Source organism: Delphinapterus leucas, chromosome 20, assembly GCF_059928025.1.
Source record: "Delphinapterus leucas isolate spDelLeu-1000000601 "Yukka" chromosome 20, BTC_Dleu_Yukka2, whole genome shotgun sequence".
Classification (NCBI taxonomy): domain Eukaryota; kingdom Metazoa; phylum Chordata; class Mammalia; order Artiodactyla; family Monodontidae; genus Delphinapterus; species Delphinapterus leucas.
This window is the reverse complement of record NC_143148.1, coordinates 12,254,049-12,279,082: the sequence shown is the minus strand read 5'-3', so window position 1 is coordinate 12,279,082 and position 25,034 is coordinate 12,254,049. Positions and strand designations below refer to the sequence as shown.

Below are 25,034 nucleotides of genomic sequence, written 5' to 3'. Positions count from 1 at the left end.
CGGGAGGCTGAAAGGAGAGGAGTTTATAAGGAGCTGTAGGGATGCCAATAAACAAACAGAACAGCCAAGAGCAGAGAGATGGGTGGCCAGCCCCCTCCTACACAGACACTCAGGCTTGCAGAGACCCCCCCCCCACCTCCACCACGTGCAAAACACATGGTGAGAAGTAAACGGACAAGCAGGAGAACCAGCACACAGGCCTTGGATCTACAAGGATCAGGATACACAATCCACCAGAGGGAGACAGCCATGCAAGTGCACAGAGAGACATACAGATGAGATGCAAAAAATCAAGGGCACCTTGTCAGCTGTCGTCACCACGTGCAAAAAACTGCACATGCACTGTCCCAGGACAGCTTCCCCGTAGCCTGCTAAGTGGGTTCTATTGCTGTTCCCACCTTACAGATGGACAAAGCGAGGCTCAGGGAGGCCAGTCACTTGTAAGGTCACAGGGTTAGTGGTAGAGGCGGGATTCCCACCCAGGTCTTTGGGCACCCCCGTGAGTGCCCATCCACTGATGTCCTGTTTCCGTGCCCATGTGGATCTCTTTTGTATGAGGATCCACGTCTCCCCAAGTCTTCCCCCAGGGATGCCCACGCAGCAGTGTCCTCCCGTTTCTGGTTTTTGAGGTTTCTCCACGAATGGAGGAGCTCCTGACCTGGCTTGTCTGAGTGTGAGCCGGTGGCGTGCCCCTGCGTGTCTCCTCCTGTCCCAGCCTCTGTGTGTGGATGACATCTGTGAGTGTGTGTGTGAGTGTGTGTGTGTGTGTGTGTGTCCTTGTCTGAGGAGCTGTGAGTGAGAGGGGGAGTGCCTGGCTGGGCTGGGCTGGGGGTGGAGGCAGGGGAGGGGGGCGTCGCAGAGGGGAGAGGAGTTCTGGAGGAATGTTTACCAGACATTGAGAGAGCCCAGAGGGACAGCGCCCAGAGCCGGGATAGGGAGACGCACAGCTTCCCTGCCTCGCTGGCCCACGATTAGGGGCATAGCCACCTGGGGCCCCCTTCCCCCTCCTCAGCCTCCCTCCAGGGCCCCTTTAAGACAGAGCTGGTCCTCTTCTCTCTGCGTTAACCCCTTGAAGTCCAGGTGGCCCCTTGGGCTCCGGCCGGTGGGCGGAGGCGGCGGGGGGGGGGGGGGGGGGGCAGGGGCGGGGAAAGCGTTGCCCGAAATCTGGGAGGGAGAGAAGGAGGCAGGGGAGCTGGGAAGGCGCCGCTGAGCAGAGCCGGGTGAGGGCGCCCCCCGCTCCGCTGTGCCAGGCGGGCAGTGCCAAATCCGGGGAGCCCGGAGCTGGGGGGAGGGCCGGGCACAACCCGGCCCTGCCCCCTCCCCCACGGGGTGCCCAGCAACTTCTGAGGAAAGTTTGGCATTGATTGCGTGGTGCCCCGAGGATGGGCAGGGTCCTGCTGGCCTGGTGCTGGGCGCTGTGCTGCTGGGGGTGCGTGGCTCCCAAGGGTGAGTGATGGGGGGCGCTGGGGGAGGAGGGAAAGGAGAGGGATGGATGGCAGGTGTTTGAGGGGGGTGAGTCGGGAGTCCTGGTCTGGCTCAGGGAGTTTTCTTGGGACAACAGAGGGGGAGGGTATACACAGAGACAAACCGAGAGAGGGAAGGAAAAAGGGACTCTTGAGAGAGCAGAAGGGCAAGAAACAGAAACTAAGAGGGTCAGAGATGGGAAGAGATGGACACAGACAGACAGACAGGAGAAGCTGAGGGCAAGGGTAGGGGCTGGACTTGAGTTGGGGGCCTTGGGGAGAGGGGCTGAGCTGGGGGCTGCCCGGAAAGGAATCTTCCAGAAAGGACCCCTAAGTCAGGCAGCGGGATGAGGAGGTTCCAGAGCCCTAGGGGAAGTCCCTCGTCACTGTCACCCCCACTTCTCCTTACCCCATGGCTGTTTGTCTGCGCGTTCCACCTCTGGGGCCAGGGACTCTGCCTCCAATCCTACCATCTCTGTGGGTCTCCATTTCTCTCTCTCTCTCCAGTCTCTGTCTTTATCTCTCCCTATGCCCTAAGTGTCTCTATCATTGTCTCTGTCAGTCTGTTTTTGTCTCTTTCTGTCCATTTCCCTCTGTGTGTCTCTCCTACCACTTTTTCCCCTCTGGGGTGTCTCTCTCCATCTCTTATCCTCTGTCGCTCCGGGTTTCTGTCCCTCTCTGTCTGCCTGACTTTCTCTGGTTCCTCTCTCTGACTCTCCTTCCCTGTTTCTCTCTCTCTCCTCTCCCTCCCATTCCCTTTTCTTCCCCACCATCCACCAGCCTAATCTGTCAAGTCTCTAGAGACACTAAGGGAGGGCAGGCCTGCCGGGGCGTGGGAGGCTGCCAGACCCCGGGCCTACTCCCAACGGACGGAGGCTGGAGGCCGGACCCCAGTCCCCTGGGAAGGCTCCCATCTTCCCCTCAAAGCCTCTACCCTCCACACCCCCTACTGAGGTCACTCTGCAACTATGTGGGCCTAAGGGCCTGGCGGGGTCCTGGCAGTAGGCAGGCCGGCACGGGTGGAACCAAGGAGTCGGAGGGGAGCAGGGTTTCCTGAGTGAATTCTTCCCCATCTCCCTGCAGGCCCACAGGCTGAGGGGCACCCCTTCGTGGGGAGTCCAGGGAACATCACTGGTGCCCGAGGACTCATGGGGGCCCTTCGGTGTGAGCTCCAGGTTCAGGGGGAGCCCCCCGAGGTGACCTGGCTTCGGGATGGACAGGTCCTAGAGCTGGCAGACAGCACCCAGACCCAGGTGCCCCTGGGCGAAGACGGGCAGGATGACTGGAAAGTGGTCAGCCAACTCAGGTGCCCGGCCTCCCCTAACCAGACACGACCCGCATCCCTCCTGACCCCTGTGTCCCCACCTCCATCACATGGTGACTGCAGAGTCACTCGCAGGAGCCCACCTGGGTTGGACCCCAGTGTGGCCACTTGCTGGCTGCATGGCTTTGAGCATGTGACATAACTAACCCTGGCTTTCACTTTCCTCTTCTGTAAAATGAGTTAATAATAGTACCCACTTATTCGGTCTTACGAGTTTCCAGCCCAGACTCTCCTCTTTCAGTTCTGAGGACCCCCTCCCCGGGTGCAGCTTTGACCCTGAACCTCTCTGTCCCTCCTCTTGCCCTGTCAGAATCTCGTCCCTGCAGCTCTCAGACGCTGGATGGTACCAGTGTGCCGTGGTCCTGGGCAGAAAGACCTTCGTGTCCCAGCCTGGCTACGTCGGGCTGGAGGGTGAGCCCTGGGCTCAGAGGTCGTGGGAGACCAAGAATCCTGAGGGGTCAGAGGGTGCTGGAGGATTCATGGCGTGCATTGGGGACGTACAACCTAAGAATGTCAGAGATCTTGGAGGGTCAGGCAGCTGGAGGGGTCTATAAATTATTGGGGGCAGGCCTGCACAAGATAATATGTTTTGGGCGGGGGGGAGATATCTTTGGGTCTGTCAGGTGTCCTGAGGTCACACATGGTTGGGGCAGGACATTCGGGGGTCAGATCAAGGGTCTGAGGCACAACTTAACCCTCTCCCTCACCCCCCAGGGGCCTCACTTTCCTCATAGATAAAGTGGCATGAAGAGCAGGAAGGAGTAAGACATTCTGGAAAAGAGACATGAGAGGCTCAGATGTCCTGGAGCTCAGACATTGGTGGGGAGAGTCGGATATTGGGATCATGTTTCCTGGGTGTAGAGGTGTCCTGAGGGGTCAGACATAGGGGTCAAAGACCCTGCACCCTACAACATCCTAGTGGTGAGTCAGACACCTAGGGGGCTCAGAGGGACCCCAGCCTTCACCACTGCCCCCCGCCCAGGTCTGCCTTACTTCCTGGAGGAGCCTGAGGACAGGACTGTGGCTGCCAACACTCCCTTCAACCTGAGCTGCCGGGCCCAGGGACCCCCAGAGCCCGTGGACCTACTCTGGCTCCAGGATGCTGTCTCCCTAGCTGCAACCGTGGACCACAGTGCCCAGCACACACTCCGTGTTCCAGGTGAGTCCAGGGATGTGGTCAGCTCAGTGTAGAGGGCCAGACAGGATGGAAGTGGGGAGCCCTTCATGCCTCTGTGTGAGGGTCTGCTCGTCCCGCTGTCCTTCTCTATCTGTCTCTGTCTCTGAGTCTCCCTCTAGTTTTTTCTCTTTGTCTCTGAGTATCTCTGTCTCTGCACTTCTGTCCCCATCTATCTCGTTTCCCTCTGTATGTTTTCTTTCTGTCTCTGTTCTCCATCTCTCTCTGTTGCTCTGTGTGTCTCTCCGTCTCTCTGCTCTTTCCCCCTCCATTCATGCCAGCCTCTCTGCAGAGAATTCTTTGTCCTGGGTTTCCTCTGAGCTGCTCCATGGCCAAGTGTGTGGGGGTCTGATGCCCCTTGTGTCAGCCCTTGACCCTAAGCAGGGCACTGGAATCAACTGGGCCTTCCTCTCCCCTAGCTCCTTACAGAAGTAACCCAAGATGGAGAGAGACACGACAGGTCTGAGTGACAGGAGAAACCCTCCCAGCCTCAGGGTGACCATCCCCTTCCACACCTCACAGATGGGGCAGGACCTAGTTTGGGGTCACACAGCGGTCAGCCAGAGTTGGGGGACCCTGAGCACAGGGAGTTCCCCTCACTGAGGAAGGAGAGGCAGAGGAACACAGATGGGGGAGGCTGAGTCAGTCAGAGGGAGGCGGCTGGACCTTGGAGGGCATCGGCTTCCAGCATCCCCAACCTGCTGCTTCCATCTGCTGGCATGGGGAGGGGACTCCTGACGGAGAGTCTCTTAGGGTGGAAGGAGGTGCCCACATTCCCAGCATTCCGGGGGCCCTGAGTGTACGAGGAAGCAGGGGTGAGCATGCCGGCCTCCAGAGGGGTGACTCAGGCCCACAGCTCTGGGGCCTGAGTCAGCCTGGCAGGACCCGGGCAAAGGGGAGGGAGAGGGGGATGGTTCCCCCACCCCATCCCAGGAAGAGGGAGAAATGGGGGACGCAGGTGTGAGAGGATCTGTGTGTGTATCAGCGTGTGAGGGAGCTGCCAGGTGGGGATCTCTGTGTGTGTCTCTGTGTGTGGGGCGGGGCGGGAGGTCTGGGTGTGTCCCTGTCCCTCTCGATCTGTGTCTCAGTGCATCTACCTGTTTGTACGAGGGTGTACCTTAGTGAGGGCTGGCTTCTGTGTATGTCTCAGAGTGTGTGTGTGTGTGTGTGTGCGTGCGTGTGAGACTAGGTATGTTTCTGTCGCCTTAGGTGTCTGTCCCACTGTGTTTGGGTCTTTATGGCATGTTTCTGTAAGTTTCTCAGGGGCTGTCAGTGTGTGTGTGTGTGTGTGTGTGTATGTGTGTGTGTGTGTGTGACTAAGTACTCCAGTGTCGGCCTGCTATCTGTCCTTCTTTGTGTTTGTGTGTTCACAGCTGTGACTCTCTGTGAGAGGGTGGAGTGCATATGTGTGTGTGAGGAGAGATGGCAGAGTGATGGATGGCAGTGCGCCTTGTGGCTATTTTCCATACCTCCCTGCATAGAGACAATGCCAGCTTACAGGCGTGTGCCTCTAGGTGTCAGTGTGTCTTAGTGGGAGCTTCTGTTCCTTTGTGGACTCAGGATGTGTCATTGGACAACTTGGTGTGTTTCTTGGTGTGGTTCCACTGCCTGTGGCTGTGTATGGATGGCTCTGTGATATCTGTGTATATGTCACAGGGTGAGCATGTTGGTATGTGACTCTGTCCCATGGACCCCTATAGACATGTGTGTGTGTGTGTGTGTGATTCACAGCAGGTAGTAACAACACCCTTCTGCTTCTGTCTGCTCTCCTGGTATGTCGGTCCCAGCCCTGACTGCCTCTTGGTGGATGAACTTGAGGTACTCACCAGCCAGTGTGTATATATGTGTCTGTGCCACCTATATGCACAAGGCAGCATCTCCACGTTCGTGTGTCTGCAGCAACCCTGTGTGTCGATGCAAGTGTGTGCTTCCGTATCAGCCTGCATCTTGAGGAATGTGTCTGAAGCAACCTGAGTGTGTCCAGCTGTGTTTTGAAGGCTTGGCTGTGTTTCTGTGTGAGCCAGTTAACATCAACCTGATTTGTGTCCTGTTGTGTATCCGTTTGTCCACTTCAACCTCAACGTACGCTTGTTGCTTGGTGGGTGTATCTCGAACTGCGGGGAGGTTTGTGCGTCTGTCAGCTTCAGCCTAGGTGTGTATTGTGTTGCTAGGTGTTTGTAGTCAGTGTGTGCTCGTTCGATTGCGTGTTTGTGTTCGTGTATGTGTGTGTCTCTCTTTGTGTATGTGCGTCAGTGTCAGCCCCTTGTGTATACGTGTCAGTAATAGAGAATGTTTTTGTGTCACCGCGTGTCTGCAACAGCATCCTCCTGTATAGTTAACCAGTTTTCTGTTTTAGGGCCCGTAGCGTGCCCTGTAGGCCCCTGTATGTTAAGTGCGATTCACTGTGTGTGTAGGAATTCGTGGTGTGTACTGCATCAAGGAATTTCGTCCGTTTGTGTGTGTCTGTCCCTGGATCTGACTCAGGGCGTGCCCCCTCTCTCCTTCCATCCCTCCAATTCCCTCGGAAAAAGCAAACTGCGCTCTGGGGTGGGGGAGGGTGGCGCCGGGCGCCGAAGGGGAGAGGGACGGTACATCTGGAAAGCACATCTGGAGCTGGTCGTAGAGGGAGAGCCCGCCGGAGGGGAGGGGGTCCTAGGCCCTTTCGCCCCTGTCTCCCCCTCCCTCAAGGTGCGGGCCGCTGGGGCCCCGGGAAGGGGGATCCCAGTCCGGCCGGAAGTGCCGGGGGTTGGGGGGGGCGCCCCGGTGACTCACGCGGGGGCAGGAATGCTGCGGTCGGAACTGGACCGGGCTCCAGACCCCCCTCCCGCCCCAGGGCTCCAACGGCGGCGGGCAGCGCGGGCTCCCGCGCGGTGACCCTGGCGGACCCCCACGTGCCAGGTGGCTGGACGGGACCCAGGTTCCCCGCCCTCTCGGGCAGCTCACCCGGGGCTGTCCTGTCCTCCCGAGGGCAGCGGGGGCTGCGGGCCGGGCACCTGACCTTGGCTGGGAACTGCGGCCTGGGCAGCGGAGCTGGGGAACTTCCCTGCCCACCCCCCTTCCGGCCTCGCCGCCTTTCCCTCCTTCTACTCCCTCTGCTAACTGAGAAAAGGAAACTTGGTGTGTGCGGGCAGCTGGTGGTGGTGGGAACACAGCACAGCGCGGAACAAACGCAGGAGACGCACGCGTATAGCATCCACAGACACGCAGAGAAACACAGGCAGATACAGATCTGCAGTCACACATAGACTGAAGACTTGGTCCTCCTTACATCCTATCACCCAGACATTATGGGTGCGCGTGTCTCTGTTGCCGTGTGTGTGAATCTGTGTATGTTGTATAGCTCTGTGTGCTGTGTATCTCTCTGTGTTTGTGTGTCTGCATCTCTTGTGTTTGTCTGTGTACTTGTACGTGCCTCTGTGTGCGTGCATGTGTGTGTATATTCCCACCACCACCACACTGAGAAAGGGGAGGCAATCCACCCCCAGACACTCAAAAACACACGAACTCACCCACAGAATTACACATGCTCACGTTGCTACGTACACACCCGGAAGTGCTCATAAGTACATAAATTCATCCACTCATTCAACAAACATTTATGGAGAACCTACTGTGTGCCAGGCCATCTTAGGCCCCTGGGGGGATACAGCAGGGGGCAAAACAGACAGAAACCCCTACCGTCCTGGGCTGACGTGCTAGTGGGGTCAACACACAGTGAACAGGATATGTAGGACTGTGTAAAGGATGCTGTGATGAGAAGAATCAAAGAGAAAGTAAAGCAGGGAAGAGGCTAGTTGTGGAGGGGAGGTTCCAATTTTCAACAAGGTGGTTGGGGACAGAAGCGACTGGAAGGTGGAATCTGAGTAACAAATGTGAAGGTGGGCAGGAGGGAGCCACGTGGATGTCTGTGGGAATGCTTTTCCAAGCAGAGGGAACGGAAGTGCAGATTTCCCGAGGTGGGAGCATGCATAGTACCTTCTAGAAACATCAGGAGGCCAGTGGAGCTAGAGTGAGTGAGTGCGGGGTAGAGGGATTGGTAGCAGCTAAGCTTGTCGATGAGCAAACACCTCTACATTTCCACACCCCCATGAGGGCCTGTTTCTTAAGTGTGTATCTATTAGATGTGTACGCCTCGAGACAGGTGTCTGTGTGGCTCAGTGTGATTGTGTCTATTCTTGTGTGTATATGTGAGTGTGTGTACGTCTGTGTGTTTGTGTGTGTCTAGGTATGAGTATGTGCGTTTCTTTTTTTTTTGATTACCTTGTTTTTTTTTAATTAATTTATTGTTTGTTTATTTTTGGCTGCGTTGGGTCTTCATTGTTGTGCGCAGGCTTTCTCTAGTTGCAGCGAGTGGGGGCTACTCTTCGAAGCGGTGAGCGGGCTTCTCACTGCGGTGGCTTCACTTGTTGCGGAGCACAGCCTCTAGGCGCGCAGGCTTCAGTAGTTATGGCGTGCAGGCTTTAGTAGTTGTGGCTCGCGGGCTCTAGAGCACAGGCTCAGTAAATGTGGCGCCCGAGCTTAGTTGCTCTGCGGCATGTGGGATCTTCCCGGACCAGGGATGGAACCCGTGTCCCCTGCATTGGCAGGCGGATTCTTAACCACTGCGCCACCAGGGAAGTCCCCGAGTATGTGCATTTCTGTATGTGAGTGTGTGTTTCTGTGTGTGTCTGTGTGTATAACTGTGTGTGCTGGTGCATGTGTCTGGTGTGTCTATGTGTGAGTATGAGTGTTTCTGTGCGTCTGTATATCTGTGTATGTATGTGTATCTCTGTGCATAAGCGTGTGTATGAGTGTGTGTGCCTGTGTGCGTCTATGTATGTGGTTCTGAGTGTATATGTCTGTGTGTGTACGTGTGCATGTGTCTCTATCTGTGTGGGTGTCTGTGGGGTGGGGTGTTAGCTGGCGTTGTGTCTGGGGATGGAGACCTGTGTTCCCAATGTATTATCTCCCTTTCCCACAATCTCCCTTCAAGCAGGTGCCCCTGGGTGCCAGACTGACCCTGTCAGGTAGGGCGTGGTGGAAGGGATGCTCAGCGTGGCCCGGGAGCCCCTCCTTCCCCTTTCTGACTGGACCCCTCCCTCATATGACTCCCCAGGCCTGAACAAGACTGCTTCTTTCTCCTGTGAAGCCCATAACACCAAGGGGGTCACCACATCCCGCACAGCCACCATCACAGGTGACAGGAAAGGGAGCTGGAGAGCTGGGTGTCAGAGGGTGGGGCGTTGGGGTCAAAGGTCAGAGCTGGAGTTGAGGGCAGGGTGGGGAGCTTTGGGCAAGGGGTCAGCTCCTCCCCTCTTCTGTCCACAGTGCTCCCCCAGCGGCCCCGCGACCTCCACTTGATTTCCAGCCAGCCGACGGAGCTGGAGGTGGCTTGGACCCCAGGCCTGAGCGGCATTTATCCCCTCACCCACTGCACCCTGCAGGTGAGACCTCAGGCTTTCCTCACCTCCGTCTCAGCCCTCCTTCCATCCACAGCCACAGGCCCTCATCCTCTCCCTGGGAAACCAGCCCTTCCCACCCATTCATGTGTTGAGAAGCAGTAGAGGCTTGGGTTAAGCCAGATGTCCTGGGTTCAAATCCTGACTCCACCAGCTGCTGGCCGCACGAGCTTGGGCAGGTGACACAACCTCCCTGGGTCTCAGTTCTCTCATCTATAAAATGGGCATAATGGTGGTACCTACCTGATAGGCTGGCTGTGGGGATTCAATGAGTGAATGCAATTAACAAAACAGTATCTGGACCTTTGGAAATGTGTAATAAACTACTGGCTGCTTTTGGGAATTCCCTGGTGGTCCAGTGGTTAGGACTCTGTGCTTTCACTGCCGAGGGCATGGGTTCAGCCCCTGGTTGGAGAACTAAGATCCCGCAAGCCATGTGGCACTGCCAAAAAAAACACTATTGGCTGTTTTCATTTTTTTAGTGTTAGTGATATTGACTCTAGCTGGAATGGGAGCCCTGAGACAGCAGGGCCCATCATCACTGGGTACCCACAGCCCTGTACTTCTCCTGTCCCAGCCCTGACCACCCTGGGTTGTCACTGTCTGGGGGTGAGTCTGTCTCTCCCTGGACTGTGAGCTCTGGGAGGGCAGGGCTGGCCTGGTTTAGCCACCACTGGGTCCCTATTATTCATTGCCCAGCGCAAGGCCAGACGTCGACTAGGGAATGTTTGCTGGAAGAATACCTAACAATTGAGATGAGCTAGACCCAGCCTTCGGCACTGAAGTTGTTCCTGCTCTAGAATAAGAAAAACAAAGCAACACACATCTCTGAATATGAGATCCAGTTCTGGCCTGAAGTTCTCTGAGACTTGAGAGTTTAAGTGAGGATGGGACAGTGTCTGTGATGGGAGATGACAATAATGGAAAATGACCAACTTTTATTGAATGTCACGTATGTGCTGCGCCTTGCGTTACAGCTTTTCACACAGCCTCTCAAGTGTTTGTGAAGTAGGGTCTATGGATACACCCATTTTCCAGATGAAGTAACTAAGGCTCAGGGTAGTTAAGCAACTTGCCCAAAGTCACAGACAGGAAGTGGCAGATGTGGAATTTGAACCCTTGTCTCGCCAAACCCAAAGGGCACTCCTGACCTCCTAAAGACCATTTAGAGCCAGTGCTTGATTGAACGGGAGCTGCCTTTCTTATAAGAAAGACTCTGGCCCTGGAGACAACCTCACATTGAATTGACATTTTAACCCCAGAAAGTAGTGGCTGTTCATCTTCCCATTTTCAAGATAAGAAACTGAGGCCCAGAGAGGGGAAGTGACCTTCCTTCCCCAATGGCTAAAAAGGATAAAACCATTTCAATCCCAGAGGCCAGGCTGATTTGGGAAGACCTCAAATGCCAGGTCAAGCACCAACTGTACCCACAACCCACATCCATCCAGTGTCCCCAAGAAAGCAGAAGTGTGCCCTCTTCCCTCTCCAGGTCTCACTTCCTGCTGTGCATGGGCTAAGGGTTCAAGTGGGAGGTCACAGCCGTCCCGGGGAAAAGGGAAGTGGAGTTGGCAGGGGGAGCCTGACTGTCTGCACCCACGTCCCCTTTGTCCCAGAAGAGGTTCGCCTTCTGGTCAGTCACTGTGGGTCAGAGATCAGGCATGGAGACCTACTCCCCCCATCCTGCTACCCACCTTCTGCTCATCTCCTCCCCAGGCCTTGCAATGCTGTTGTCTCCCCACATGGGGACTGTGTGACTTTGGGCAAGCTGCTGAATCTGGGCCTCTGTTTCCTCATCTGTAAAATGGGAATGAAAAAAGAAATTGACCCCATAGGGTGGTGGTAAGAAGGCAATTTGCTCATCCAGGAATGTGCTTGGCAAGGTGCTTGGGACACAGCTGGCACTCAAAAAATGTTAGCTGTTGACAGGATGGCAAGCCAGTTCACGTGCATCATTTCATTAAACCTCGCACCTTGACAGGGAGGGACTCTTGGAAGCCCATTTTCCAGAGACAGGAACTGAGACCCAAGGAAGTTAAGACACTCACTCTAAATCACACGGCAAATAATATCCAAGCCAAGATTTGGACCCAAAGGAATCTGGCTTTAGAGCCTTAAGCGGTAAACTTCCCAACACACTGTGTGGTGTGGTTACATCGCCTGATTGCTCCCCAGGGTGAAGGCAGCACCCCTGAGCTGTGTGGCTGTGGGTTGTGTGGCTGTGGCGGGTTGTGGTTCTGTGGGGAAGGGCTGTACAGACGTCTTCCCCAGCCGTGGCCCCTGCCATCCTGATGGTGCCACTCCTGGCGACCAGGTGGGTGTAGCAGCCTGTACCGCTGTGCAGGGTGTGCAGAGTTTGACACTCATGGCCAGACAACCTCACACACACAAAATGATAATGACAAACTCTCGACATGCACAAACACTCTTCTACACACTTACGGGAGTCAATTCAGTTAACCCTGAGAAGTAGGGAAACACCGTTGTTATCCCATTTTACAGATGAGGAAACTGAGGTGCAGAGCTAGGGAGTGGTAGAGGCTGGATGTGAATACCAGATGCAGTATCCCTGCTCTTCAGCACTAAGCTGCATTGCCTCTCTGAACAGAAGAGAAGTATCGTTACTATTACTGATGCTCTTAAATGGACATTCTTGTTGTCAGTAGGGCAAAGGTTTTGAAGACAGGCTGGGGTTCAGGTTCCAACTTCATCAGTGACAAGCTGGTGTCCTTGGGCCAGTGATTTCATCTCTCTGAGCCTCAGTGTCCTCATCCGTATAACGGGCACAAACACAGCACATATTTACAGCGCAAAGCTGAGGTGAGGATCAAATGAGTTCAGATTTGTAAAAGGCTTTTCTTATTTATTTAGTTAGTTATTTGGTTACACCGGGTGTTAGTTGCGGCTCGCTGGCTCCTTAATTGTGGCATGTGAACTCTTAGTTGCGGCATGTGGGATCTAGTTCCCTGACCAGGGATCGAATCCAGGCCCCCTGCATTGGGAGCGTGGAGTCTTAACCACAGTGCCACCAGGGAAGTCCCAAGGCTTTTTTTTTTTAAATTAAGGTATAACATACATAATGTGCATAATCTTTGGGGTACACCTAGATTGCTTAACCTATGTGACCTCCCTCTGAATCAAGATGCAGACACTTCTCAGCTCCCTTGAAGGCTCCCTCAGCCCCCAGAGATGCCCACTCTTCGGACTTTTTTTTTTTTTGGCTGAGCCGCTCGGCTTGCAGGATCTTAGTTCCCTCACCAGGGGTTGAACCCGGGCCCACGGCAGTGAAAGCACGGAGTCCTAACCGCTGGACCACCAGGGAATTCCCTCTTCTGACTTCTATTGTGGGACATTGCTTTTGCCTGTGGTTGACTGTCACTGTCATTATTGTTGATGCTGACCACCTGCCATGCACTGTGCAACTGTCCTACATTGAATCTTTAAGCAACCCCGGAAGGCATTTGCTCCTCTAAGCCCCCATTTTCCAGATGAGGAAACTGAGGCTCAGAGAGGGAAAGGCTTGTCAGAAGTGACATTTGCAAGTGATGGCAGAGCCACGTTGCGCAGCTGGGTGGTCTCCTCGTTTTGCAAACTCAGGTGCCCATGTTGCACTAACATGGAGTTGTGACACACACACACATCCTCGCAAAATTGTGTCATCACAGCAGGATCGCCACCCTTGAGAGTTGTATGAGCATCTCCAGTGATTGCGTGGCCACCCTGTCCTCACGCGCCCCTCTCTCCCCAGGCTGTGCTGTCAGACGATGGGGTGGGCACCTGGCTGGGAGAGCCGGACCCCCCAGAGGAACCCCTCACCTTACAAGCATCTGTTCCGCCTCACCAACTGCGGCTGGGCAACCTCCATCCTCACACCCCTTACCACATCCGGGTGGCGTGTGTCAGTAGCCAAGGCCCCTCACCCTGGACCCACTGGCTTCCTGTGGAGACACCGGAGGGAGGTAAGAAGGGGCTGGTGGCCAGGAGACGTCGCTCATTGCCCCACTGACCCTTGCGTACATCAGTATGATCCCCGGCATCTCCTCTCGCCCGTTTAACCCATGTGGCTTCAGACTCCTTCCTGCCTCGTCCCCGACTCCTCAGCATGGCACACTGGCATCTCTCCCCTGTGCTTCTGCTCGTGGGAGGCCTGCACGAGGTGCCCACGTGCATGCCCTCTGTACCCTGGCCCTACTTCCTGGGAACAGGGGTGGGGGTCAGGAAGAGGTGGGGATGCCAGCTTCCCCTCTTCCCTGTCCTCCAGTGCCCCTGGGCCCTCCTGAGAACGTTAGCGCCATGCGGAATGGAAGCCAAGCCCTCGTGCATTGGCAGGAACCAAGGGCGCCCCTGCAGGGCACCCTGTTAGGGTACCGACTGGCCTATCGAGGTCAGGATACCCCCGAGGTGGGTGCTGCTGGCTAGGTTGGGGTGGAGGGGCTGTGGAGGAGCGAGGAGTGGTGGGGAGAAGACGACAGGGCAGACATGGACAGTTGAGCAGGTTGGGTAGGATGCCATCACACTGTGCTAGGAGGGCACATTGTGGGACGGTTAAAGGGGTCCGGGAGAGGGTTAGGGATGGCTATTCATGAATCACGTACAAAGCGTTTCAGTAGACCTATATGTACCAGGACAGTTTTACAGCAGGTAGCGGCATAACATCTTGAGGAAGGGGTGCCTCTTCCTAATTGGCACAAAGGTACTACCTGAGCAAGCAGCACCCTGGGGTGGAGAGATGGGGCGGGAGAGAGGGTGGGGAGTTAGAAGGGTCTGGAACGATGAGGGTGAAAAGATGAGAATTCAGTTCTTCAACACAAGTACCGTGTTCCACGCATCATGCTAGGACTTGAAGACGCGGGAGTGAATGAGACAAAGTCCCAGTCCTGGTGGAACTGTTATTTTAGTGGGTGTAGAGATGGAGAATGGAAAGGAGAGGACGGGATGGGGGATGAGAAATGAAGGGTAGGAAGAGGTAGGGGATGAGGGACTGAAGATGAGGAGAGAGGAGAGGGCTTTGAGAAAGATGGGGAGTTGAGGCTGAGCGTGAAGGCTTAGGCGTTAGGGGCTGGAGCTCTACCTCTGATGCCACGTCTGGACATCCTAGGTGCTAATGGACGTAGGGCTAAGGCGAGAAGTGACCTTGGAGCTGCGGGGAGACAGGTCTGTTCCCAACCTGACGGTGTGCGTGGCAGCCTACACCGCCGCTGGGGATGGACCCTGGAGCCTCCCTGTGCCCCTGGTGTTCTGGCGCCCAGGTAACTCCAAAGCCGTGCTCAGCCCCCTTCAACCTGCCCACAGGGACCTCGTCTCTCCCAGATGCCCGTGACTTGCTTGCTATACCTTTGAGCATTACCCCAGTCTAGGCTCTGTTCCTACCTGGAACCTTACTGAGAGCCTCACTCCCTCACCTGTGTCTCACCAGTCTTGCCCTCTCTGAGCATGTCCTCCCTTTGTCCTTTCTCCTCACAGGACAAGGACAGCCAATCCACCAGCTGGGTAAGGACTTTCGCCTCTTCTCCCTCCCTTCCCTCAGTGTCCAGTGAGGACCCCATCACCACACGCACTCTTTGCACATCCCTTTCATATCTCTCAAACTCATCACTCTAGTCCTCTACTTCTTGGGTTTGTGTGGTCCTTGATGGGGGCGGCTGGAATGACCCAGTGCATTGTAGGTACTCAGTGAATGGTGGATGGATGGATGGATGGATGGAATGGTGGATCAGCGAATGTGCAGATGGATGAATGAATGAATTGGTGGGCGGGTGGTGGATGGATGGATGGATGGATGAATGGATGGGTGGATGGCAAATGAATGAATGAGTGGATGGGTGGTGGATGGATGGATGGATGAATGGATGGGTAGTTGGGTACATGAATCAATTAGTAGGTGGGTGGGTGGATGGATGGATAAATGAACAGACAGGTGAGTTATCCCCCTCATATCCATCCTTCTCAAATATTTCTCCAACAATTCTCAAACATTCCTCCTACACCCATTGTACCCTCCTAGCACTATTACAGCCCCTCTTGTAACTCAACCTACATTCCTTACATGCCTTCCTGCATTTCTTTGCATACCTTTCCACACTAATCCCACCCTCCTTTCACGTTCATCCCATTATAACCCTTCATTCGTCACACGTGCCTCCCAAACCCAATGCACACCCACACTTCTCATTCACACACTCTGCATACTTTTTACGCACTCACCGTACCTCCAACATTGCAAGCACTGTAAAACTTTCAGTCCACACGATCCCACATTCTGCAGCTCTCCTTGCACACTCACTCCTTACACATTATTCCCTCACCCCAAGCCGATCCTAACCCACGCCCGCTCTCTGCACACACCCACACCAAACTCCTGGTACACTCAGCACATACCCATCCTCCATCCCTCACACACTCACTCCCACCTTTTTGCACACACTTCCATTCATCCCGTGCTTCTCATCTTCCCTTCCCACGTCCTTTGCACGCTTGTTGCACACTCACCTCCCATCAAAGTTACATCCTTACGAATACTGCTCTTCCTTGTATCTAAAACTCCTTGAATACTCCCTGAATCCTCACATATCCCAGTTCCTCCAGTACTTATCTGACACTCTTCACACACTCCTTTGCACACTATGCCCCTTTACACATTTATTTTACTCTCATCCCTTGCTTTACGAAAACCCTTCCAGGGAATTCCCTGGCGGTCCAGTGGTTAAGACTCGGCACTTTCACTCCCAAGGGCCTGGGTTCGATCCTTGGTCGGGAAACTAAGATCTCAGAAGGCGCAGGGAGGCCAAAAATAAAAATAAAAATAAAACCCGTCCATAGCCATCACACACTCCTCCTCAAAAATATTCCTTGGCCATTGGTCCCTGGAGCCTCAAACTCCTTGCATATTCATTGCACATGCCTCGTGCACCTGTCCTACACTGTGTGCGTTCTCTCCCTACTCATCTGTTTTCCACACCCAAGTCCCCCACCTTGCACGATCATCACACATATCACACACCCATAGACCACTTGAGATTTACTCACAACCATCCCGTGCTCACATTACATTGCACAGCCCACCTTGCACAGGTCTCTCACTCCCGTCCCACACTCCTTCCACGCGCATCACACAATCCCCCAGCGTCCATCCCATTCTTTTTGTTAATATTTATTTATTTATTATTATTTATTTTTTTATCTTAGCTGCACCAGATCTTAGTTGCGGCATGCAGGATCTTTAGTTGAGGCGTGCGGGCTTTTTAGTTGCGGCACGCGGACTCTCTTAGTTGTGGCATGCATGTGGGATCTAGTTCCCTGACCAGGGATCGAACCCGGGCGCCCTGCATTGGGAGCGTGGAGTCTTATCATCCACTGCGCCACCAGGGAAGCCCCTATCCATCCCACTCTTAACTTACCATACTCATCCTACAAGTTTCACACTCTTCCTTTAACATCCACTCCTATCTATCGTATCCACTGCATGCCCTGTCCAGCCCAGCCCAGTCTCCCCAGATAGGGGAACGCACCTGTCACATGCCTCATCAAATATATCCACACCTGCCTCCTTTCAACATCACCCCCTTGGGGCTCAGGGAGCTGGAACCAAGACCTCAACCATGACCTGTCCTGCGTACCCCCTGACAGTGAGTGAACCCCCAGCCCCTGCCTTCTCATGGCCCTGGTGGTATGTACTGCTGGGAGCAGTAGTGGCTGCTGCCTGTGTCCTCATCCTGGCCCTGTTCCTCGTCCACCGGCGGAAGAAAGAGACCCGCTATGGGTGAGTTGGAGCCACGCGGGTTGGAAGGCCAACATGGACTGGGATGGAGGGGCCGGAGGCGGGGAGACCATGAGGAGGCTGGTGCAGGAGGAGAGGTTACCAAGAATCAGAATGAGGGCAAGGCTCTGGGGAGTGAATGGAAGGCAGAAAGCCGTCCAAGACGCGCTCAGCAAACACTGGAGGAGAGGGCAGGCAGGCCTGGGGGTGGGGATGGCGCTCGCTTTCACTGTTGGTGGAAGGAGGAGGTTCCACGTTGTTCTGCCCTGCCCTCGTCTCCTCTCTATTCCCCCCAGAGAGGTGTTTGAACCAACAATGGAGAGGGGCGAGCTGGTGGTCAGGTACCGTGTTCGCAAGTCCTACAGCCGTCGGACCACTGAAGCCACCTGTAAGTGAACCCCATGCCTCCCTGCCTGGGTTTGGGATAAGAAGTATAGAGCTGTGGGCCTGCTGGGCTTCTGCAGATGCATGAACCAAAAGTGTCTGAAGGCCTTGGAATACTAGGATGTTGGAACCACAGACCCTAAGAGCAACAGAACTGTGGAACCACACACAACCTTAGAACCAACCTTAGAATAATTGAATCTTAGACATAGTAGATCTTAGAAAGCCCAAGCTTAGAGCCGTAGGATCTTAGAACAACGTAATAATGATAAAGACGATGATGGTGAGGTGATTACGACGCTGATAACAGCCAACCCTAGCACTTCCTCTGTGACAGGTGCTGTTCTAGGTGCTCTACACATGTCCCTTAATTTAATCCTCACAACAACCCAATGAGTTAGGTACGTTATCCCCCCGCCCCACTTCAAAGACGAGGAGGCTGCAGCATAGAGAGGTTAAGTAACTTGCTGGAGGCCACACAGCTTGTAAGCTGGAGAGTTGGGATTCAAACCCAGGCAGTTTTGCTCTCAAGTCCATCCTCTTACCTGCCTCTTGGAATTAAAGAATGTGAGAGAGGTAGACTAGATCTTGGCCTAAAGAATTATAATCCAGGGCTATAGACCCTTAGGATCTTAAAAATCATAGAATCTTAGAACTATAGACACTCAGAGGGTTGTAGCGTTATAGAGGGTCCCAGCTAAGGAGGGACCTCAGAGGCCATCCAGTCCAATCTCTTAATCTCTCCATTTGGGGAAACAGATCCAGAAATAAAAGGGACAGACTTAGGTATCTTCCTAGCACACAGTGAGAAGACTGCCAGGGCCCCAGGGAGACACCAGAAGGGGCTGGGAAAGACATTTATTGAAAAGGAGAAGGAAGAGGAAGTGACGGGGTCACAGCAATCTAATGGAATAACGTGCAGCGGCAGTTCTCGAAGTGTGACCTGAGTCCCCGGGAGTACCCGAGACCCTCGCAGGAGGTCCACGAGGTCAAAATTATTTTCATATTAACACCAAGACATCTTTTGCCCTTTGGCACTCTCATTCTCTCGCAAGCACTCCATGGAGTTTCCCAGAGGCTTCCTAATATGTGATGATGTCATCGTTCTGTTGATTGATTGAACATGTGCTTATGTAGCCTTGTGTTTTGGAAATCTACCCGTGGGACTTCCCTGGCAGTGGTGATCCAGTGGTTAAGACTCCGTGCTTCCACTGCAGGGGTCGCGGGTTTGATTCCTGGACGGGGAACTAAGATCCTGTATGCTGCGCCACGAGGCCAAAAAAAAAAAAAAGAAAAAGAAAATCTTTCCGTTTTCATTTTGAACACAATAAATACTGGTGTATAGATGACCCACATAAAAGAAAGCTCTTTTCAGGCCTCAATAATTTTAAGAATGGGAAGGGGTCCTGAGGCCAATAAGTTGGAAAACGATTGCTACACAGCAGTGAAAATAATAAATCCGACTACACACAACAACTACATTACAATGATCTCATAGACATTGTGTTGAGTGAAAGAAGCCAGACACAAAAGAGAACATATTATGTGATTCCACGTTTATAACATCCCAAAACAGAAAAGACTCATCTGGGGTAGGAAAAGTCAGGGAAGTGGACTCCCCTGAGAGGGCAGGTCATGGTCTGTTCTTCACCTGAGCACTAGTTACACTGTTGTGTTTGGTTTGTGAAAATCCGCTGAGCTGCTCACTTATGATTTTTGCAGTTTATACTTCAATAAACAGTTAAGAAATATTTCTAACAACTGGTACAGCAGGACGCTAACCAATCAGGGTGCCCACTAGTGCAAGATTATGTGCCAGGCTCTAACCCTTTAGTTGCTGCTCTGGGGGAAGATTCAGGGGGTTTTAGAGGAGAAGCTAGGGTGGGGCTGGGGTGTGCTCTGGGCATTAGCTAACTTTGAATGAATGCAGAAGTATTTCAGCATTTTAACAATGGGTATACAGGCATACCTCAGAGATATGGTGGGTTTGATTCCAGAACACCACGATAAAGCAACTAACGCAATAAAGCGAGTCACATGCATTTTTGGGTTTCCCAGTGCATATAAAAGTTATGTTTACACTGTACTGCAGTCTACTAAGTGTGCAATAGCATTATATCTTTAAAAGCAATGTACATACCTTAATTTTAAGTTGCTTTATTCCTGAAAAATGCCAACCACCATCCGAGCCTTCAGTGAATTGTAGTAGTAACATCAGAGATCGCTGATCACAGGTCATCATAACAAATATAATAATAATGAAAAGTTTTGAAATATTGCCAGAATTACCAAAATGTGACACGGAGACACGGGGCAAGCAAATGCTATTGGGAAAATGGCGCTGATAGACTCGCTCGACACAAGGTTGCCACGGGTCTTCAGTGTGTAAAAAACACAGTATCTGCAAAGTGTAATAAAATGAGCACGCCTGTATCCCTATGGGAGAGTGTCGTCTGGATGTCAGCCCCGCTCCATGGCTCTGTCTACCCCTACCTCCCCTGCAGTGAACAGCCTGGGCATCAGTGAAGAGCTGAAGGAGAAGCTGCGGGACGTGATGGTGGACCGGCATAAGGTGGCCCTGGGGAAGACCCTGGGAGAAGGTGAGTCCCCCCAGAACACACACACACACACACACACACACACACACACACCTCCCTGAACCATGAAGTCCTCCCCACCCCCGCCCAGCCACAGGAAATGCAGTCTCTACGACGCCCCCCTGAGGTCAGCATCTCTCTCTGGTCCCCCACAGGAGAGTTTGGAGCTGTGATGGAAGGCCAGCTCAACCAGGATGACTCCATCCTCAAGGTGGCTGTGAAGACGATGAAGAGTGAGTCTGTACATGCATGTGCACACATGTGGGATCCCCATCCCTTAATCTCAGGTCCCTTCCCTGTTCCCCTAACGAAGCAGAAGAACAGGAAAGGTCACAGCAATTTAGCCCAACCACAGAACCTCAGTGTTTCCAGACAGGAAATGGAGTCCCTGCCAGGTCCTTCAACAGAGGGAACTTAATACAGGGAGATTACTCAAAGGTGTAGGGAAAACTGAAGGAACAGCTGGGAGCAGTGAGACAATTAGCAGCAGCACTATGTCACTTCCACCCCCAGGCCCGAAGGGCAAAGGCAGGAAGTGGTGTTACCAGAGCCCACAGCCAGAGCTCCCTGATGGGATTTAGGAATCACAGAGTTAGGGGCTACCTTGTGGGAGCTCGAAACACAAAGGAGACACAGCCACCATCAAGGCAATACTGGAAGCAGAAAGAGAGGATGAAATGCCCTGACTTCTCCCCTCCACTCGCCCACCTGTCAATCTCCCATCAGTGCTTCCCATTGGCAGACTCCAACAGGAAACAGCAGGAAAGGGAGCCTGGGAAATGTAGTTTTCAAAGGGCCCAGCCCCCTGTGATGCATAGCAGAGCAGGGTCAGGTCGAGAATGAGGCACACCTGGCTTCATCACTTACTCGCTGTGTGATCTCAGGTTAGTGACTATCCCTCTCCGAGCCTCCCATTCCTCATCTGGAGGAAAGGATCATAACGTCCCTACCTCCTAGGGTGTTGTGTGGCAAAGCACTTAATGCTGGGGTTGGCACATTGAACTCACAATTAATGTGGACTAAAACCATATTATTTACATCATCAGAGAGGGTGGGAGCCAGTCCAGGTTCACACAGCACAGGAAGTCCAGGGCCAAGTCCTTTCTACATAGGGATGAAGCTTAGAGGGTCAGGCTGGAGGTAAGGGAGAAATGATCCTTTCAAAGTCACAGCGGCTAAAAGCTTGGGTTATGGAGTTATAACTCATTCCCTCATTCATTACTGAGTGCCTCTTGCATACCAGGTTATGTTCCTGACCTGGGTTTGAATCCCAGCTGTGTGACGCTGAGCAAGTCACTTTGCCTCTATGAGCCAGTGTCCTGAGTTGCAAAACAGGGACAATGGTAGGGATCCCAGGGCTGCTGCGACTGTGCTGGGAAGCAGCCTAGCACAGAGCTGCACATGGACCCCGGAGCCGGACTGCCTGCGTTTGAGCTCTGTCTAGTCCTCTTGCTAGCTGTGTGTGCCCTTAAGCAGGTTTCTTAACCATTCTGTGCCTTGGTCTCCCCCATCTTTTGTTTTTTAATTTATTTATTTTTATTTTATTTATTTTTAGCTGCGTTGGGTCTTTGTTGCTGCACGCGGGCTTTCTCTAGTTGTGGCGGGGGGGGGGCTACTCTTCGTAGCGGTGCGCGGGCTCCTCATTGCGGTGGCTTCTCTTGTGGCGGAGCACGGGCTCTAGGCACGCGGGCTTCAGTAGTTGCGGCACGCTGACTCAGTAGTTGTGCCTCCCGGGCTCTAGAGCGCAGGCTCAGTAGTTGTGGTGCACGGCCCTAGTTGCTCCGCAGCAAGTGAGGTCTTCCCGGACCAGGGCTCGAACCCACGTCCCCTGCGCTGGCAGGAAGATCCGCTGCGCCACCAGAGAAGCCCCTCCCCATCTTTAAAATGGGGAAAGTAGGGCTTCCCTGGTGGCGCAGTGGTTGGGAGTCCACCTGCCGATGCAGGGGACGCGGGTTCGTGCCCCGGTCCGGGAGGATCCCACGTGCCGCGGAGCGGCTGGGCCCGTGAGCCATGGCCGCTGAGCCTGTGCGTCCGGAGCCTGTGCTCCGCGACGGGAGAGGCCACAACGGTGAGAGGCCCGCGTACCGCACAAAAAAAAAAAAAATGGGGAAAGTAATAGAAGCTCCTCAGAGGATTAAATGAGTTAATAGATGTAGAGCGCTGAATACAGCATCTGGTACTTACAAATCACGTTTGATAAAGAAGAAGAGAATGATGATGGTGATGAGGCCGAGGAGGAGGAGGGAAGGAGTCCTCCCTCCCCACCCCTCCTCCTCATACACCTTCCTCTCTCCCCCAAGTTGCCATCTGCACAAGGTCAGAGCTGGAGGATTTCCTGAGTGAAGCCGTCTGCATGAAAGAATTCGACCACCCCAACGTCATGAGGCTCATCGGTGAGGGAGGGCAGATTTAGGGGGTCGACAGGCCCCGTGGAGGCCGCAGCAGAGGGAAGACCCCTCCCTTGGGCACTGAGAAAATCAAACCTCCAGGCTTCCTCCTCCCCGCTCCCTGAGAGTCAGCAAGTTCCCCCCTTCCTCTCTCCCTCAGCTTGGAATGTGACATCTGACCTTTCCCAGAAATAGCTGAGGTCCCCAGGAGGGCTGGAGAAACAACCCTGGGAACAGTGCTGGAAATGGCTTCTCTGAAGCTTGGTCCATCACCCCCCTCCTCAACAATTTGGAGGCCAGACTTGAGGGGGAGGGAGAGACAGAGCTGAGAGATGGGGTGGCTTCCCCTTCTGCCCAACTCCAGTGACAGGGCTGCCTGGGGGCACTCAGGCGTCTGTTTCCAGGGTTCCGAACGAGAGGGCTTCCCGGCACCCGTGGTCATCTTACCTTTCATGAAACACGGAGACCTACACAGTTTCCTTCTCTATTCCCGGCTTGGGGACCAGCCAGTGGTGAGAGCATTTTATTGTCTGGCCCACAAGTGTTAATTGAGCACCTACCAGGTACCCAGAGCCGCTCAGACACTGGGAAGGCCAAGGTGACAAGGAGCCTGCTTGCATGGAGCTGTCTGCCAGTGGGGGAACCAGACAATAAATAAGTTAAACAAATAAGCAAGATAATTTAAGTGCTAGGAAGGAAATAGAGCAGGATGAGTGACAGGGAGGCCAGGCAGTTAATTTGGGTGAACAGGGAAGGTCTCACTGAGGAGGGGAACTTGAAGGAGGAGGCAGCTGGTGGGAGGTGGGGAGATCTGGGAGAAAGCAGTCCCAGCAGAGGGCACAGCATGTGCAAAGGCTCAGAGGTGGGAACAAGCATGGCTTGTTTAAAGACCAGAAAGGGGGCTCCCTGCTGGAGCATATGTCAAGGACAAGAACAATAGGAGATCAAGACAGAGGAAGGCAGGAGGGGATGACATAGGGCCGTGTTAGAAAGGGGTGGGATTTAATTCTTGGGGCCCTGGGAAAGCATCGCAGGGCAGAGCTAAGAGAGGAGAGGAAGGGAGGAGGGATAGATCTCGGGGACTCTTCTGACCTCTACTCCCTCCTGCCCCGGCCCCCCAGTTCTTGCCCACTCAGATGCTGGTGAAGTTCATGGCAGACATTGCCAGTGGCATGGAGTATCTGAGTACCAAGAGATTCATACACCGGGACTTGGCCGCCAGGAACTGCATGTGAGTTTCCACCCTTCCAGGAATCCCCCCTCCTTCCGGGACACTGCCCCCCGCCCCGCCCTCCTTCCCAGGATGGAAGAGGGCGTTAGAAACACACAGCCTTCAGGCAGGTCAGAGCTCAGGAGTGGAATAGAGAGGTGAGCAGGGAGGCTGGGGCCGGCTTTCTGGAGGAGGTGGGCCCTGAACCGAGATCCTGAAGGAGTACTGAGATGTGAAGAAAAGTGACAAGAGTGAGGGCTCAGTGGGTAGCATGTGGTGAGCAAAAGGGCAGAGGTGACCGATCAGGGTGGTGACATTTAAGCTTAATCTTTGTCCCCCTCCATGCTGAGTGTCTTACCCGGGGCTACCCTTGGGGGGGGGCCACACTGGATAAAAAGACCACACCCCCTGCCAAGGGACAAGCAGAAAATAGGCCAGAACCAGGGCTAAAGTGAGGGCGAGGTGTGTGTGTTTGTATGTGTGTGTGTACACACAGGCTTAGAATATTAGTCTCATTACACTCTTGGACTCAGAAATAGGAGCTGGAGAATCAGAGAATCTTTGGGAATTCGCTGGTGGTCCAGTAGTTAGGATTCTGCACTATCACTGCTGAGGACCCAGGTTCCATCCCTGGTCGGGGAGCTAAGATCCCACAAACCACGCAGCATGGCCCCCCAAAAAAAGAGAATCAGAGAATCTTCTATAAGACATGCAAGTGTTCACAAATGTCTTTATTCCAGCCCGCCCAGTTATTTTTTGTTTTTGTTTTTTTTGGCCGTACTACGAGGGCATGCGGGATCTTAGTTCCCAGACCAGGGATCAAACCCGTGCCCCCTGCAGTGGAAGTGCGGAGTCCTAACCACTGGACCGCCAGGGAATCCCACCCCCCCCAACTTTTTACTTTGAAAAATTCCAAATCTGCAGAAAAGTTGAAAGAATTGTGCAATGAACACCCATATCTCCTCCTTGTTGAGATGTTGCCACATTTGTCCTCTCTTCTCTTTCTCTCTCTCCCCTCAACCATTTGAAAGTAAGTTGCCAAGATGGTGACATTCCACCCCTAAATCTTCAGTAGGTATCTCCTAAAATCAGGACTTATGCCTAAACAATCACAATTCTGTTATCACACCTAAGAAGATTAACAATAATTCTGTAACACAACCTACTATCCAGTCCATGTTCCAGTTCCTCCGATTGTCCTTCAAAATGTCTTTTCGGGATATTTTTTCCCCCAAAACCAGGATCTACACAAAGTTCCCAGATTGCGTTTGGTTGTTGTACCCCTTGGTCCCTTTTAATCTAGA

The 25,034-nt window shown here is 53.6% G+C and overlaps 1 protein-coding gene across 2 annotated transcripts in view; it reads left to right on the top strand.

Annotated features, from left to right (window-relative positions):
• The first annotated feature begins 1,157 nt into the window (after positions 1-1,157).
• AXL (AXL receptor tyrosine kinase) overlaps positions 1,158-25,034 on the top strand; it is a 30,974-nt gene continuing 7,097 nt past the window's right edge. The window contains exons 1-17 of one of the 2 annotated variants that reach the window (XM_022585596.3): positions 1,158-1,446; positions 2,547-2,769; positions 3,098-3,198; positions 3,770-3,946; positions 9,057-9,137; positions 9,269-9,384; positions 13,145-13,355; positions 13,658-13,797; positions 14,495-14,645; positions 14,860-14,886; positions 17,023-17,155; positions 17,449-17,540; positions 20,041-20,136; positions 20,289-20,366; positions 22,434-22,526; positions 22,911-23,032; positions 23,642-23,751. In XM_022585596.3, coding sequence (XP_022441304.1) covers positions 1,383-1,446; positions 2,547-2,769; positions 3,098-3,198; positions 3,770-3,946; positions 9,057-9,137; positions 9,269-9,384; positions 13,145-13,355; positions 13,658-13,797; positions 14,495-14,645; positions 14,860-14,886; positions 17,023-17,155; positions 17,449-17,540; positions 20,041-20,136; positions 20,289-20,366; positions 22,434-22,526; positions 22,911-23,032; positions 23,642-23,751 — 2,015 coding nt within the window. In that variant the 5' untranslated portion in view covers positions 1,158-1,382. The remainder of the gene's footprint in view (positions 1,447-2,546; positions 2,770-3,097; positions 3,199-3,769; positions 3,947-9,056; positions 9,138-9,268; positions 9,385-13,144; positions 13,356-13,657; positions 13,798-14,494; positions 14,646-14,859; positions 14,887-17,022; positions 17,156-17,448; positions 17,541-20,040; positions 20,137-20,288; positions 20,367-22,433; positions 22,527-22,910; positions 23,033-23,641; positions 23,752-25,034) is intronic. The other variant, XM_089902798.1, reaches the window with a different exon arrangement.